This window comes from Podarcis liolepis (genome assembly GCF_965112155.1).
Source record: "Podarcis liolepis genome assembly, chromosome: 15".
NCBI classification, from domain to species: Eukaryota; Metazoa; Chordata; class Lepidosauria; order Squamata; family Lacertidae; genus Podarcis; species Podarcis liolepis.
The window spans coordinates 33023302-33040597 of record NC_139566.1 but is presented as its reverse complement, the minus strand read 5'-3'; the positions used below and the strand labels follow the sequence as shown (position 1 = coordinate 33040597).

At 45.5% G+C, this 17296-nt stretch overlaps 1 protein-coding gene across 1 annotated transcript in view; it reads left to right on the top strand.

Moving 5' to 3' along the window:
* The window catches only part of TXNRD2 (thioredoxin reductase 2), a 67902-nt gene that overhangs the window by 8182 nt on the left and 42424 nt on the right, over positions 1-17296 (top strand). The window contains exons 3-8 of the mRNA XM_083479058.1: positions 1668-1724; positions 3136-3280; positions 6856-6930; positions 7154-7229; positions 7401-7463; positions 8277-8347. Coding sequence (XP_083335184.1) covers positions 1668-1724; positions 3136-3280; positions 6856-6930; positions 7154-7229; positions 7401-7463; positions 8277-8347 — 487 coding nt within the window. The remainder of the gene's footprint in view (positions 1-1667; positions 1725-3135; positions 3281-6855; positions 6931-7153; positions 7230-7400; positions 7464-8276; positions 8348-17296) is intronic.

Below are 17296 nucleotides of genomic sequence, written 5' to 3'. Positions count from 1 at the left end.
TGACGTGCTTTGGAACTGCTAGGTTGGCAGGAGCAGGGACTGAGCAACGGGAGCTCACCCCGTCTTGGGGATTCAAACCGCCACCCTTCTGATTGGCAAGTCCTAGGCTCTGTGGTGTAACCCACAGCGACACCCGCATCCTTTTGTTGCTCTAGCTCAGGGTTATTAGCCAGTCTGGTTCTCCCATATGTTTTTGGACTCCCAACTGCAATCAGCTCTGGCCAGCATGACCAATGGTCAGGAACAATGGGAGTTGTGGTCCAGCAGAACCTAGGTCACCTTTCCTTTGTGGTGCTGCAGACGACTGCTTGTCCGGATTGCTTTTAATGGAGGGTTTGTGATTCCCACTACCCTGACTGGCTTGGGGGCTGGGGCGGCAGGTGTTGTCAGATGAGGAAGAGGAGCAGGAAGACATGGATGGTGCCATAGGCAAAGAGCAGCTTGAGAGGGAGGACGGAGGCCCTTTGCCCCTCTGCTGTATCCCAGAGGTTGCAATTAAGAGTCAAGCAACAATAGTGTTTAATGTAGATCACAGGAGCCAAAGTGTTCCCTCCTGGTTTTGTTGGACCACAACTCCAATCAACCCTAACCATTGGCTGTGCTGGCTGGGACTGATGGAAATTATAGCCCAAAACATCTAGAGAGAGATTACCGTACTTTTCTGTGTATAACACGCCCTCTTGTATAACACACACACCCTATTTTGGGGACTCCAAAATGGCCCAAAATTGTTGCTTTTGGGGGGAGGATTGAGAAGAGTTGTTGAGTTTTTTTGTGGGGGGGATGCAGTAAATCACTAGACCGACGATTGCAATCGCTCACACCGCTTGCTAACCATCACTTGCATCTGCTACAAGCGTCTACCCGATCGCTGACAGCGGAAGTAAATAGCAGCTCTTGACGCAGCAACCAATCACACACCCATTTCCCACAGCCAATACAAAGAGACCCGTCGCCACAGCCTCCAATCACACTTCAGTTCGCCAGTGACAATCTGCAGCTCACAGCTGCAACCCATCGCCCGTCACCCCTACCCACTACCCATGTATAAGACGCCCCCAGTTTTTAAACCATGTTTTTGGGTAAAAAAAAACAACCCTAGTCTTATACACGGAAAAGTATGGTACATTGGTTACCTCTGGCCTGATTTATTGTGGAACATGTGACAGCAAAGTTACCGTCATTGAAATTCAGAATGAAAATAAAGGAACAGCATCTTGGCCAGCTCTTGGTTATTTAATTTATTGTGTAATACTGTATTCTAAATTTAAGTTATTGTGTACTCTAATGGGCTATTGGATATTACTTTATTGTTCATTTTATATCTATGCTTCTATGCTTCTTTGTATTGGATCAAATTTTTAGGATGTGTGTGACCTTCATTGTATTTTCTGTTTATTTGCTTGTTTGTTTCTTCAGCTTATAGACTGCCTTATTCATAGTAATATAGAAAGGCCATATACAAATTAAAGGTGAGAATGAAGTGAAATGAAATGAAATGCACTGTGATTACAGTAAGGTGCAGTGGATGTTGGGTACAAGCAGTGGCAAAACATAACTCACCAAAGCAACAAACCTCCCCCCCCAAAAAAAAACATTGGCACCCTAATGGTGATGCCTTACTCTTTCCTTTAAAATAACTCTAGGATTTCTTTTTATTTCTGAAGCTTCCCAATTTGGAAAGAAGGTAGCTGTGTTAGATTATGTGGAACCATCTCCGAAAGGTAAGAAACAATTCGGTCATCATCACCCTCATCATGTAATATATTGTTATGGATCTGTGGTTGCTAAATGCTTGGGTTTAATCATTGTTTAGAATTTAATTCGAACTAGTACGTTATGACTGGCAATAGCCAGACTCCTGCGTATTTAAGAGAGGGGTTAGCCGCGGTCAACCCCCTGGAATTAGCATATGTGAAGAGCTAACCCAGGAATGAGTTGTGCCTTGGACATTGCAATCCTAGCAAAATCAACAAGTGTTAATGGAGTCGGACAGACTTCTTTGTGAGGTGAACGGCCAGGGGGAGGATAAACAATTAGGGAGTTCAGAGCATCAAAGGATTAGGCATTAACACAACACAGGATCAAAGGAAATAGGCGTGAGACTGCAGATGTGAGGCCTCTTCCTGAGGTAGAAATGGAAAGCTGGGAAGCTATGGGGTTGGGGTCAGAAGGGATGTAACCAGGAAGCAGAGAAAAGAACAGTAAAGCTGGGTTGTGCCCTGCAGCACAGGATAGGCTGCAGAGAAAAGATGGTGCTGGGTTTTCGTTGCTGCTGCTATGAAATAAGCTGTCACATCTTGGGGTGCTGCTGCTACGAGCCCCTCAATAAGTAAGCTCATGTTTGGCGAAAGATTCCAGCATTGCAGGGGGTTGGACTAGATGACCCTTGTGGTCCCTTCCAACTCTACAATTTTATGATTTTATAAATGTGTGAATAAGCCTTATATGATCAATACACTATAGCCGTCATCATGCCTCATTGCCAAAGGTACGCCTACACCAACTGGAATCTCGTGTAGCGGCTCAGCAAAGATTGGAGTGGCGACGTAACAATATGAAGCAAAATACAGATTGGTTTTAGGAAGTTTTCACTGTTTTCGGATGGTGTTGTATTTGCTTTAAGTTGTGTATCTCTTTGCTGCCCTGGGCTCCTTGGGGAGGAAAGGTAAAGGTAAAGGGACCCCTGACCATTAGGTCCAGTCGTGACCGACTCTGGGGTTGCGGCGCTAATCTCGCTTTATTGGCCGAGGGAGCCGGCGTACAGCTTCCGGGTCATGTGGCCAGCATGATTAAGCCGCTTCTGGCAAAACAGAGCAGTGCACGGAAACGCCGTTTACCTTCCCGCCGGAGCAGTACCTGTTTATCTACTTGCACTTTGACGTGCTTTCGAACTGCTAGGTTGGCAGGAGCAGGGACCGAGCAACGGGAGCTCACCCCGTTGCAGGGATTCAAACTGCCGACCTTCTAATCGGCAAGTCCTAGGCTCTGTGGTTTAACCCACAGCGCCACCCGCGTCCCTTGGGGAGGAAAGGTGGGGCCTAAATTCAAATAATAACAATATTTATATATGCCGTTTTAAGGACAGGCTGGGGCACTGAACACATGCGTCCGTTTGTTTCTGTTTTTCCGCAGGAACCAAATGGGGTCTTGGTGGAACCTGTGTGAACGTTGGTTGCATTCCTAAGAAGCTGATGCACCAAGCAGCTCTCCTGGGAAGTTCTCTCAAAGACGCTCAGCGCTATGGCTGGAATGTATCCTATCCCGTGAATCATGACTGGTAAAACGAATCCCATTTATCTGCTTTACTGAAAGGATGGGGGAATTTATAGTTGTTTCTAAACTACGACTCCCATCATCTCTGACCACAGGCCTTGCCAGCTGGAAGTGGTGGAATTTGGAGTCTTAACAACATCTGGTGGCCCACAGATTCCCCATTCCTACTTCATGGTGTTCCACATATATGCGGATGAAGGGAACACCACATTTCTTCTGGAATAACTAAGAACTGTGACCATTTGTTTTGGGATAACAAACCTGGACGCAATCTGTCCAGTACACATAATACTCTGCCCCGATGCCTCGCATCTTGTTCTGGGGAGGCCTGGAGTTATGGGGATAGGGTGTGGGGAGCAGTCCTAGACTTAACTTAAGCCACATCTGCATTGTACATTTAAAATACAGTGAACGCCCGGGTTGCGAACATGATCCACATGGGAGGCACGTTCGCAACCTGCAGCGCCGCGTCTGGGCACACACGGGTCGCGAATTCAGCGCTTCTGCGCATGTGCAAAGCGTGATTTAGTGCTTCTGTGCGAGCGCCGAAACCCGGAACTAACCCGTTCCGGTACTTCCAGGTTCGGCGCGGTGCACAACCCGAAAACGCACAACCTGAAGCGTCTGTAACCTGAGGTATGACTGTACTACCATATCGTTTTAAACAGGGCTTCCACAAAAGCATCCTACGAATTGTCGTTTCTTAAGGGCACTGCAGGTTGTCAGGAGACCCCTGTTCTCCTCACAGAGTTACAGTGCCTGAATTCCCTGGTTTTTAAACCGCTCTGGGAGTTGTAGCTCTACAGGGGGAAATACAGTTCCTGGGAATCTTTCGGGGAGAGTTGGTGACTGTCCAAGTAGTATAATAGTGCTTTAAATGCATGCTGCAGATGTGGCCTGAATTGAGCGAATGCTCATCAGGCAGATGCATCGGGCAAATTCACAGCAGGAGGAGTCGAATCAGATCAAGTCAGGTATACGGAGAGAGAGGCCAGGAAAGTTGGGTTCAGGAAAAAACAGCACAAGTTCAGCACCATGGAAAGCTCCTAGTGGGTTTGTAGTGCAAGGCAGGGAAACCTCACGACTGGGGCTGAATGTGGCCCTCCGGGAGTTTCTCTCTAGCCCTCAAATAGAGCCACGCCCCTCACTAGCTGTACTTATCATCCAATGAGAAAGCGCTGCATGAACAGAGGCTTGGTGGCATTCTCCATCCAGGGCCCACACTTGTGCCTTCAGGGCAAACGGACTCAGATATTTGCATGGAAATTCCGGGCTCTTCTCCTGTTCCGTTTCCAGCCTGGCGTCCTTGCCCAGAAGGTGCCTTTATTTATGGTCTTGATTTGCAATCATTCCCTAAGTAATAGCTCACAGTGCTCACAGATAAATCAAATTGAAAGCTGGTTACTGTGCAGCGTGGTAAAATAAACAGCAGGATTCTAGCGCCGCCTTGTATTATCCAGAGCGCTAAAGAATTCGGCTGGAGCTTCGGAAGGGGAGGAGGCGGAATGGAACCGGGGGAGGCACGGAAATCAGCAGTGGGGTGGTGGGGAAGCTCCGGGTTCAATTTCTGAAAAGACAGTGGAGGCTGGTGCCAACTAGGACCAGTCCAGCACAAGGTGGAGACAGGGACAGGTGGAGACAGCGCTAATGATGGACAGAGGCCACTAATTCTGGTTTTGCTTCCTGCCTGCTCGCTGTTGAGTTCTACAAAGGCAGTACTGAGACTTAGGAGGAGGAAGAGCAGCCAGCGCCTCTCGCTGGACTGCTTATAAATTAGGAGGCCCTACTGCTTCTGACTCCATTCTGAAGGAAATCAGCCCTGAGTGCTCACTGGAAGGACAGATCGTGAAGCTGAGACTCCAATACTTTGGCCACCTCATGAAAAGAGAAGAGAAGATTCCCTGGAAAAGACCCTGATGTTGGGAAAGATGGAGGGCACAAGGAGAAGGGGATGACAGAGGACGAGATGGTTGGACAGTGTTCTCAAAGCTACCAGCATGAGTTTGACTAAACTGCGGGAGGCAGTGGAAGATAGGAGGGCCTAGCGTGCTCTGGTCCATGGGGTCACGAAGAGTCGGACACAACTAAATGACTAAACAACAACAACTGCTTCTGACATTGTTGGGGAGAGGCCAGGCTTTTGGATGGAGAAGGTCTTGTGTCTATTATCTAGCATCTGCAGTTGAGATGGATCAGGTGGCAAAGGATGGAAAAGACCCTTCTGGCTAAGGCCCTGGTGAACTGCCAGTAAGATGCAAGCGAAGAGGGACAAAAAGTATTATGCAACCTCATATGGAAACACGTGGCACTTGAACAAGGGCCAGTTTCCACGTTTCCATATGAGGTTGCATAATACTTTTTGTCCCTCTTGGCTACACTTGCAAGCACCCGCTCTCTGAAACTCCCTGCCCATTGATATTAAGGAAAGCGTATTGGTTGAATGATTTTTTGGCACTGGCTGAAAAGCTTTTTTGTTTAGGCAAGGCTACCCACCCGTGCAATTACGACATGCAATTTGAACAAGTACAGTGGTACCTCAAGTTACAGACGCTTCAGGTTACAGACTCCGCTAACCCAGAAATAGTACCTTAGGTTAAGAACTTTACCTCAGGATACGATCAGAAATCGTGTGGTGGCGGCGCGGTGGCAGCGGGAGGCCTCATTAGCTAAAGTGGTACCTCAGGTTAAGAACAGTTTCAGGTTAAGACCTCCAGAACGAATTCAGTTCTTAATTCAAGGTACCACTGTAGGTTTATTATGTGTATTTCTTTTTAGAACTGCTGGTCTTATTTGTACTTTGATAAATTTGTATGCCAATTTGTTTTTAATGTATTAATTTTATGAGAGTTCTTAAATGAATATTTTATATGGTTTTATGTAAAGTGCATGGTTGTTGTTGTGTGTTTTTTTTAAAAAAAACCAATTAAGCGATAGATGAATCTATTCAAATAAAAAATAAATAAGTAGAATATATTCCTGGGCCAGCTCAACACTCTGCTGGGCAGTCCATGAGGTGACTATGCTCTGGTTCTTGCATGCGCGGCGTCATGTAACTTGACCATGACTTCAGGTGACGCTTTTGCACATATTGTGGCCTCCGCACTGCCTTTTCCACATGCGGTTATGGGAAGCTGCAGCCTCATACCTGGTGTTGCTTGGAAACCAAACAAAAGTCAGGGCCATTTTGAAATCGGTTATCAAAAGCAGTGCAAAAGCTTTGAAAGCCTTTGCCTGCCATCTTCATTCAAGATGGCATCAAAACATAGGCAAAAACCATCATGTCAAATTTGCTTATGATTTGCTTAAGAGATGTCTGGATACATAGAGAACAGACAGGTGAATGTCTTCTACAAAATATCTAGCAGATGTGCCTCTTTCTCTCATTATTCTCTTAAAACAAGGGATAGTTCAGTGGGCAGAGCCCGAGACTCTTAATCTCGTGGGTTCGAGCCTCGTTGGGCGAAAGATTCCTACATTCCTGATCTAGATGATCCTCATGTTCCAGCTCTAGTATTCTGTGATTCTTCATGGCCTGTTTTGTTTTAAAGCAAATATAACATTCCTCTTCTTTCTTCCCAGGTCTGCAATGTCAAAAGCTGTTCAAAACCACGTCAAATCCTTGAACTGGGGCCACAGGGTACAGCTGCAGGATAAGTAAATGCAATTCTTCTTTCTCACGCAGTCAAACTGTTTTTACTTAATAAGTATCAACCACTGTGTTACCAATAGACGTAATTAGGTCAGGACGTGCACCAGATCCAGCTGAATCCCAGATCAAGGCGATTCGGATCTACCCAAGAATCAGCTGGATCAGGTTGAGGATCGTGCTGCAAATAGAGTAGCATTGAAGCTACTGTTTTTTTTCCCATTATAATAGGAAAGTGAAATACTTAAACCTGAAAGGGAGTTTTGTGGATCCACACACAATTCGTGGGCTGATGAAAGGCAAAGAGGTAAGTTGCTTGGCTATATTCCCTTTGTTTTTAAATAAAATAAAATGTAGTTTTAATAGTTTTGCAAATACAGTAAAGGATCCTTTTGAATAGTGTACACACGCTCGGGCTTGATGGCAGCTCTTTCCTTTAAACTCTCCTTCTTGATTTATTTTCATTTTTTATCCCCAGGCATTGCTCACAGCAGAAAACATAGTCCTTGCCACGGGCGGAAGGCCTAAATATCCCACAAACGTAAGTTTTTTGCATTAATCCAACCCTGGCTGGTGTCAACCATGGTTAGCGGCAGTACAACTGTCAAACCACGGTGAAGGGAGCGGGAGATTTGCAACAAGGAGGGGAGAGAAAGCAATCACACCTATACCAAGGCATGGATCCTGATTTGCAAGTTACGGCAGTGGTGGTAAACACTCTCAGCCCAAGGGCCACATGGTCTTCTGGGCAACCTTGTGAGGGCCACATTCCGGTAGTGGTCAGGGACTCCTGACCATTAAGTCCAGTCGTGACCGACTCTGGGGTTGTGGTGCTCATCTCGCTTTATTGGCCGAGGGAGCCGGCGTACAGCTTCCAGGTCATGTGGCCAGCGTGACTAAGCCGCTTCTGGCGAACCAGAGCAGCGCACAGAAACGCCGTTTACCTTCCCGCTGGAGTGGTACCTATTTATCTACTTGCACTTTTGACGTGCTTTCGAACTGCTAGGTTGGCAGGAGCAGGGACTGAACAACGGGAGCTCAGCCCGTTGTGGGGATTCGAGCCGCCGACCTTCTGATCAGCAAGCCCTAGGCTCTGTGGCTTAACCCACAGCGCCACTCATGTCCCTACATTCTGGTGATAGGCAGGGGCAAATTATGGCAGTGTGCCTCTCGGCACCAGTTTCCAGGAATCTGGCGTGGAAAACACCCAGGAGCTGCTGGAGAGCTTCCTTTAGGCATTTGTTTGGCCACTGTAAGAGCAGGACATTGGGCTAGATGGGCCTTTGGCCGGACCCAGCAGGCCTGCTCTTGTCTGCTTATGATGGTTGCACCTTTCTTTTGTTCTTTCTCTTAGATCGCAGGAGCACGGGAGTATGGGATTACGAGTGACGATCTCTTCTGGCTGAAAAGGTCTCCTGGGAAAACGTAAGTGTCGCAGATCGAGGTCTTCCACGTGAGCGATAACATTTATTCCCCAGAACATGGGACGTTTGTGGTGGTTCCTTGCCTTGAATATCCCAGGGGCAAGAAGGAACGTACAGTGGTACCTTGGTTCTCAAACTTAATCCGTTCCGGGAGTCCGGTAGACTTCCGAAACTGTTCGAAAACCAAGGTGCGGCTTCTGATTGGCTGCAGGAGCTTCCTGGACTCAAGCAGAAGTTGTTTGGCTTCCGAAAAACGTCTGCAAACCGGAACACTTACTTCCGGGTTTGTGGCATTTGTTCGTCAACTAAGCCATTCGAAAACCAAGGTACCACTGTACAGTGGACCCTCTAGTTATGTACCGCTCTGGATATGTAACTTTCGGGTTACAAACACAGCAAACCTGGAAGTGTATACTGGGTTTCGTTGCATGCGCAGATGCGCTCTGTGTGCCGTGCGCATGCGCAGAAGCGGCGCCTCTGCCTATGGACTTTTCGGGTTGTGGACACCTCCGGAATCAATTTAATTTGTATCCGGAGTGTCCACTGTATAACGTTTTGCTGGCTCAGTCTGCTGGGGCACTTGCTTGTCTATGTCAGGATATTAGTAAGGGGATAGATTCAGAAAAAGTGTGCGAGACAACTCCATTTCCTTCCTCATCAGCAAAGCTTAAAGATACCGTATTTTTCGTCCCATAGGACGCTCCGTCCCATAGGACGCACCTAGTTTTTTGGGGGGGAAATAAAGGGGAAAAAAATTCCCTTTATTTTTGCCGGCAGGCTGCTATCCGCAGTGTGGGGAGCCTTGCGGGGAACTCCTGCAAGGCTCCCCACGCTGCGGATGTCTGCCTGGCGCGGGGGGCGCTCTGCTTCAGGGCGCCCCTCGCGCTGGGCAGCAGGCTGCTATCCACAGCCTAGACATCCCTGCTGGACCTCCCGTAGGGCTGCCTAGGCTGCGGATGTGTTCCTGAAGCCTGGAGAGGGAGAGGGGTCGGTGCGCACCGACCCCTCTCGCTCTCCAAGCTTCAGCAAAAGCCTGCATTCGCCCCATAGGGCGCACCCAGATTTCCCCTTCATTTTTGGAGGGGAAAAAGTGTGTCCTATAGGGCGAAAAATACAGTAATTCTTTTAGATTGGTTCATGTGTGATATCTGACTCTGAGATGAATATTTCAGTGCCACCCCAAATTTTGGGAGGGTGGGAGGCTAGGTCTATGTTGCCATATGCAGTGGACATACGTGGTAGACAGTGATTGAAGAGTTTTAGAAGAAGCGCCAATAAAGATGCTTTATCAGAGTTTTATCAGTTTCCTTTTCTGTTAGGGCGGAAGCCCAAAATTGGAAACCGGTAACAGCTAATTTGACGGAGGAGCGGTATTTTCAGGGTGGTAGCTGTAGCTATTAATGGGAAAACCTGTTAGTTGAGAGAACGTCAACATCCAAGGAGAATATATATAGAGAGAGAGAAAGAGAGAGAGAGAGTGAAATGGTTCTGTTTTATTAAATATGTTTTGGTCAAATGGCATGACTGAGTGAACCAGTGTGGTACAACAGTTAAGGGTGTCAGGCTAGGATTTGGGAGAGCAGAGTTCAAATCCTCCCACTCTGACATGAAGCTCATTGGGTGACCTTGAGCCAGTCACGGCCTCTCAGGCTAACTTACCTCACAGGGCTGTTATGAGGATAGATGGGGAGGAGAGAACCATAGACACTACCTTGAGCTCCTGGGAGAGAAAAGCGGTGGGATATCGATGCAGTAGTTAAACTCAGAACGTGAGTTAACAGAGGCCATATAAGAACGGTGACTTCTAGACTGTAAAGCCCCACTGTAGATTTCAATCAGTGTTGATGGTGCGCAATAAGCAGAAGGGACGACGATAAATATCTTAAGCGAGTCATACATTCCCCTTTTTCTTGATTTCTCTTTTGCTGGTCGCTTGCCACAAGAGGGCAGCAAGTGCTTTAAGATGCAGACTCGATCACCTATTTTGGTTTATGTAATTCTAGAGTCTCTTCTCCATACATCTGTTGTGTCTTCCATTGGAATTGATGTCAGAGGAGGAGGGGAAGAATACAATTTGCTTTGTTGCTAACATTGATAACCTGGCAGAGTTCAAAGGATTTGAAAACCGCTGAAGTTCGAAGCGGAGGGTGGTGGTGGTGGAAGGAATTATCGCTATCAGTGCTTTTTTCCTGGTGGGACCTCCTAAACATTTTGTGAATCTTTGTACAGTCGTACCTTGGTTTTCGAACAGCCTAGTTATCGACGGTTTTGGTTCCCGAACAATCAAAACCCAGAAGTGAGTGTTCCGGTTTTCGAATGTTATTTCGGAAGCCGAACGTCTGACGTGGCTTCCGATTGGCTCAGGAGCTTCCTGCAGCCAATCGGAAGGCGCGCTTTGGTTTTTGAACGTTTTGGAAGTCGAACGGACTTCTGGAACAGATTCCGTTCGACTTCCGAGGTACGACTGCACTTTTATCCATTTGCTGTATTTATTTTCCCCGATTTGAACTATTTTGTTGTTGTTGTTGTTTAGTCGTTTAGTCGTGTCCGACTCTTCGTGACCCCATGGACCAGAGCATGCCAGGCACTCCTGTCTTCCACTGCCTCCCGCAGTTTGGTCAGACTCATGTTGGTAGCTTCGAGAACACTATCCAACCATCTCGTCCTCTGTCGTCCCCTTCTCCTTGTGCCCTCCATCTTTCCCAATATCAGGGTCTTTTCCAGGGAGTCTTCTCTTCTCATGAGGTGGCCAAAGTCTTGGAGCCTCAGCTTCAGGATCTTTCCTTCCAGTGAGCACTCAGGGCTGATTTCCTTAAGAATGGACAGGTTTGATCTTCTTGCAGTCCATGGGACTCTCAAGAGTCTCCTCCAGCACCATAATTCAAAAACATCAATTCTTCGGCGATCAGCCTTCTTTATGGTCTTTATGATTTGAACTATAAAATGGTGATTTTCTTGAGTCAAAATGAGAGTACAGCGGTGCCTCGCAAGACGAAACTAATTCGTTCCACGAGTTTTGTCGTCTTGCGTTTTTTTTCATCTTGCGAAGCACGGTGTCGGGAAAGTTTTGGAAAAGCTTCAAAAATCACCAAAAACCTCAAAAAAGGCTACCACACCGCGTTCTATGAGTTGCTCCTCAAAGTCAAGTCGCAACTGTGTTAATGGTGTTAAGAAAAAGGAAACAAACTTGCAAGACGTTTTCGTTTTTCGTCTTGCGAAGCAAGCCCGTAGGGAATATCGTCTTCCGAAGCAGCTCAAAAAACAAAAAACCCTTTCGTCTTGTGAGTTTTTTGTCTTGCGAGACATTCGTCTTGCGAGGTACCACTGTACCCCTAAACATTTTTTTGGGGGGGGGGAGAATCACTGATCGTTATCCTAGAATTGTAGAGTTGGAAGGGACCCTGAAGACCATGTAGTTTAGCCTCGTGCAATGCAGGAACCGGCAGCTGTCCCATATGGGGATCAAACTTGCAACCTTGGCATGATCAATACCATGCTCTAACCAACTGAGCTATCCAGTTGTTTGGATTCAGTTGATTTCACCAGCAGCTGATCAGACCTTATTCTTTATCTATTCCATTTTTATCCTTCCTTTTCCACCCATGAGCTCAAGGTGTTAAACATGGTTCTCTTTCTCCTTACTTAATTCCCACAACAGCCCTGCTGTGCTCAGTCACCTTTACTGGTTTCCAGTTGCTATTAGTATACAGTGGTACCTTGGGTTACAGACGCTTCAGGTTACAGACTCCACTAACCCAGAAATATTACCTGGGGTTAAGAACTTTGCTTCAGGATGAGAACAGAAATCGTGCTCCACCGGCGGCGTGGCAGCAGGAGGCCCCATTAGCTAAAGTGGTGCTTCAGGTTAAGAACAGTTTCAGGTTAAGAACGGACCTCCAGAATGAATGAAGTACTTAACCCGAGGTACCACCGCACGAAGCCCTCAATAAGTTGAGACTCATTCGCTCACGAGATTGTCTTCTTCCATATATCCCAATTTGACCACTTCGATCTGTGGAATTGGCACTGTTACAAGTGCCGCACCAATATCTGTTCCATATTTGTAAGAAAACCTACCTCTCAGGGTGGCAGCACCTTGACTTTGGAACTCCCTGAATCTTGGCGTCAGGCAGGTGCCTTCGCTGTACTCTTTTTGGTGTCTGCAAAAAACATTTCGGACAAGCCTCCCCAAATATGCAGAATGCTGGTTGTAATAGGTATGAGTTACTCGTGCGTAAGCTGGTGCCTTTCTCGGTTAATTTGCCTTGTTAAACCTTTCTGACTGCACAGCCCCTTCTCATCGTGGCTGCCTCAGTCACTGGCAGAATCCGTCAGTGGGCGTTTCTTGAACCTCTTCCAACATAAAAGTTGTTTGACACCCAGTCTCCTCCTCCTCTCACTGCGCGGGAGTCTTCTGCGCAGGGAAGGCGTGGGTAGCAGACGGAGGACCTGGGCTCTCCTCACTGATGTCCAGTGAAGAGTCCTGGAGCCCTCTCTCCAATTCCCCCGTCTGCCCCCCTTTATCCCCGGTGTTGCGCTGATTGGCTTCCCCCTCTACTGAGCTGTTTCTCCCCCTGCTGCTGGGTCCTTCGCCAGCATCATCTGGGAGCCTCCCCTTCGCCTCTCCCTCCGATGTCAGTTCCCTGACACTGGTGTATGTTTTAATCTTCTTCTTGTTGTTGTTTATCACTGGTTTTGTTTTTTAATTAAATAGTTGTTTTTAACTGTTTTTACTGATAATTTAATTCTTCTCTTGTACAGTCAGACCTCGTGTTAAATACACTTCGAGTTGAGCGCGTTCGAGTTGCACTCCACGGCAACCCGGAAGTAATGGAGCACGTTACTTCCGGGTTTTGCCGTAATCGCAGACGCTCAAAATGACGTCATGTGCAGAAGCGCCGAAAAGTGACGCGTGCGCGTGCAGACGTGCCATCGCTAGATATGTTTACCTCTAGATGCGAACGGGGCTCCGGAACGATCCCGTTCGTATCTAGAGGTACCACTGTAAACCCCTTTTAGGTTTTTGGGGTTGTCGTTTTTACAATCAGTGAGCATGTAAATTTCTCAAAAAAAAATTTGAAAAGAAGGGACATGGGCTAGCAGAGATTCATTGATTTCGATGGTTCTACTCAAAGTTGAATGTAATTGGATGCCACCTTTTTGCATTGGTTCTGTTCATCCTCGCCCAGGTAAACAGGGTGGTGGCCTTTTGATAGTGCTGAAAGCGAGATAAACTGAACCTGCTGTTGCTTGCAGTATATCAGTCACCTCTTGGATTTTGGGAGCGTGATTTATGTGAGGAAATTGTGTGTGTGTGTGTTTTAAAAAAAGAAGAAGCCAAAAAAAGCTAAACACGAGATTTATCCCTGTGAGATATTTCTCTGTAAATGTGGCTTTTGTCCAGTGCATGTTGTAACAGTGTAATGCGGGAGTCCTGTGTTTATACGTTGCATTCCTAAGCTTTAGTCAAAATAAGCCTTGAGGCCTACAGTAGCACTTCTGTACTTTATCAGACCGTGTTACGGCAGATGGAGAGCGAGAGCCGGTGCATTCAGCAACAATTTGTTTCTGTCAAACGAATTTCCCGTAGAAATGTTCCCATGATTCAGTTTAATGCCTTGACATTTGAAAACAATAATAATCTCCCAACTTTGCTTTGCATCTATGTGCTCTGCCTCTGTTTTACCTCTGTATATATATAAAAACTATATATGAGCTACACAGTCAGCAGCACAGGGGAGCCTTTGCCAAGCTGCCGCCTTCCATGTTGTTTTTGTTATTATTTAATATATTTATATACTCCCCTTTCTCTCAAGGCAGCTTACAGCATTTAAAAACAACATTGTAAAATACAGAGTAATAAAAACAAACAAGTTAGTTTAGAGCAGCCTTTCTCAACCTGTGGGTCCCCAGATGTTGTTGGACTACAACTCCCATCACCCCTAGTTAGCAAGGCCGGAGCTCAGGGATGATGGGAGTTGTAGTCTAACATCTGGGGACCCACAGGTTGAGAACTGCTGGTTTAGAGCATGAGACTCTTAATCCCAAAGTTGTGGATTCAAGCCCCATGTTGGGCAAAAAGTTTCCTGCATTTAATAATAATAATCATAAATAATTTATTATTTATACCCCACCCATCTGGCTGGGTTGCCCCAGCTACTCTGGGCGGCTTCCAACATACCCCAAAATAATAAAACATCAAACATTAATACTAACAATCAGATCCTATGTTTAAAAAGTCACAAGAACTTTAAAATAAACAACTTCTATCAAATAAAGCAATATTCAATAATCCATTAGAATCCCATAGTAAACAATAAAATTAAACACCAGCAAATAATAATTTATTTATTTATATTTTTATAAGGTATTTATTAAAGTTTCACAAATTATATAGACAAACACAATAATACAAACAAACAGAAACAAAAAAAAAACAAGTATAATTTCAAACCCTTATTTTCTTGTAACTTACTTCTCGACCTCCTCATACCTCCCCTTTCTGTATTCCAATTTCAAATTTTAATTCAGCAAATCCTCATCCTTGATTTTATCCAATTTTTAACCTTTCTTTTCTTTTAACTTAATCCTTACAGCTGTAATCCACTTGATTTCTAAAGCCACATCAATCTAACATTCATTAATTTTACAATGTTTCTTAAGATAGTTCTTAAATTTCTTCCAATCTTCTTCCACCGTCTCTTTTCCCTGGTCTCGGATTCTGCCAGTCATTTCTGCCAGTCCCATATAGTCTATCACCTTAATCTGCCATTCTTCCAAGGTGGGTAGATCTTGTGTCTTCCAATGAGTATTCTTGCTGCTGTTGTAGCATACATAAATAATGTTCTGTCCTTCTTTGGCACCAATTGGCCGACCATGCCCAGGAGAAAGGCCTCTGGTTTCTTAAGGAAGGTATATTTAAATACCTTTTTCATTTCATTATATATCATTTCCCAGAAAGCCTTAATCTTTGGGCATGTCCACCAAAGGTGAAAAAAGTACCTTCAGTTTCTTTACATTTCCAACATTTATTATCAGACAAGTGGTAAATTTTTGCAAGCTTGACTGGGGTAATGTACCACCTATAAATCATTTTCATAATATTTTCCTTTACGGCATTACATGCCGTAAATTTCATACCGGTGGTCCACAACTGTTCCCAATCAGCAAACATAATGTTATGACCAATATCTTGTGCCCACTTTATCATGGCTGATTTCACTGTTTCATCTTGTGTATTCCATTTCAACAGCAAGTTATACATTTTTGACAAGTTCTTAGTATTAGGTTCTAACAATTCTGTTTCCAATTTTGATTTTTCCAACTGGAAGCCAATTTTCCTGTCCAACTTGTAAACCTCCATTATTTGATAATAATGAAACCAATCTCGCACTTTATCTCTTAATTTCTCAAAACTCTGCAGTTTCAATTTGTCCCCTTCTTGTTCCAAAATTTCCCAATATTTCAGCCATTTGGCCTCCATATTGAGCTTTTTCACAGCCTTTGCCTCTATTGATGACAACCACCTTGGGGTTTTATTTTCCAACAAGTCTTTATATTTACTCCAGACATTATATAATGCTTTCCTGACAATATGATTTTTAAAAGCTTTATGAGCTTTAACCTTGCCGTACCACAAGTATGCATGCCACCCAAATATGTTGTTAAAACCTTCTAAATCCAAAATGTCTGTGTTCTCAAGAAGCAGCCAGTCTTTCAACCAGCAGAAGGCTGCTGATTCATAATAGAGTTTAAAGTCTGGCAGGGCAAATCCCCCCCTTTCCTTTGCATCAGTTAAAATCTTAAATTTTATTCTAGGTTTCTTGCCCTGCCAGACAAAGCAAATAATAATTTAAACAGTTTACACTCATCAGTTACAACAAAAGATTACTAATCTATAATCAATAAAATGGCAGCAAATCACAGTGCATAAAATACCACAAAACATACGAAACCATGTAAAAGGATCAAACTGAGGAACAAGGACACAGAGCTTATTTTTAAAAACTATCACTGACATCCTCTCTTCCTAGCTGCTTCTGCTATTCTCAAAGTCTGGACTGGGAAAGACTCCTGGGGCTGGATGGTGGGGCAAGGCAGGTGGAAAAGGCCTTGCCTGCAAAAAGTCTCCCTCCTAGATGGCTCTTGTGGTCCCTTTCTAACTATGATTCCAAAAAAGGCGCTGAAAATACAACTACCGGCATCACAAGACCATGATTCAGATCCATAGGGCAACTGGATTTGGAGTTCAGCATATAGTTCTGGCCCCTTCACCTCAAAAGGGATATTGCAGAGTTGGAAGTGGGTGGCGCTGTGGGTTAAACCACAGAGCCTAGGACTTGCCGATCAGAAGGTCAGCGGTTCAAATCCCTATGACTGGGTGAGCTCCCGTTGCTGGGTCCCTGCTCCTGCCAACCTAGCAGTTCGAAAGCACGTCCAAGTGCAAGTAGATAAATAGGTACCACTCCAGCAGCAAGGTAAACGGCGTTTCCGTGCACTGTTCTGGTTTGCCAGAAGCGGCTTAGTCATGCTGGCCACATGACCCGGAAGCTGTACACTGGCTCCCTCGGCCAATAAAGGGAGATGAGCGCCGCAACCCCAGAGTCGGCCACGACTGGACCTAATGGTCAGGGGTCCCTTTACCCCTTTACCTTTTAGAGTTGGAAGAGGTTCAGAAAATGGCAGCCAAAATGACCTGTGAGGAAAGATTGCAGCATTTGGGACTTTTTAGTTTAGAGAAAAAGTGAGTACTGTTCTTTCCATGAAAAGACTTGGGTTTTTTCTTTAAAAATTATGCTAAAAAGTGGGGATCGTCTTATACATGAATAGTGCATAGGGTGGAAGTTTGATAGGTTGCTGCCACGACTGTCAGCAGCTATTGGGCGTGTTATTGGTTGTTGCGTCAAGGGGTGGTTTGATTGGCTGACGCTGCAGCAATTGGGCGGGCAAT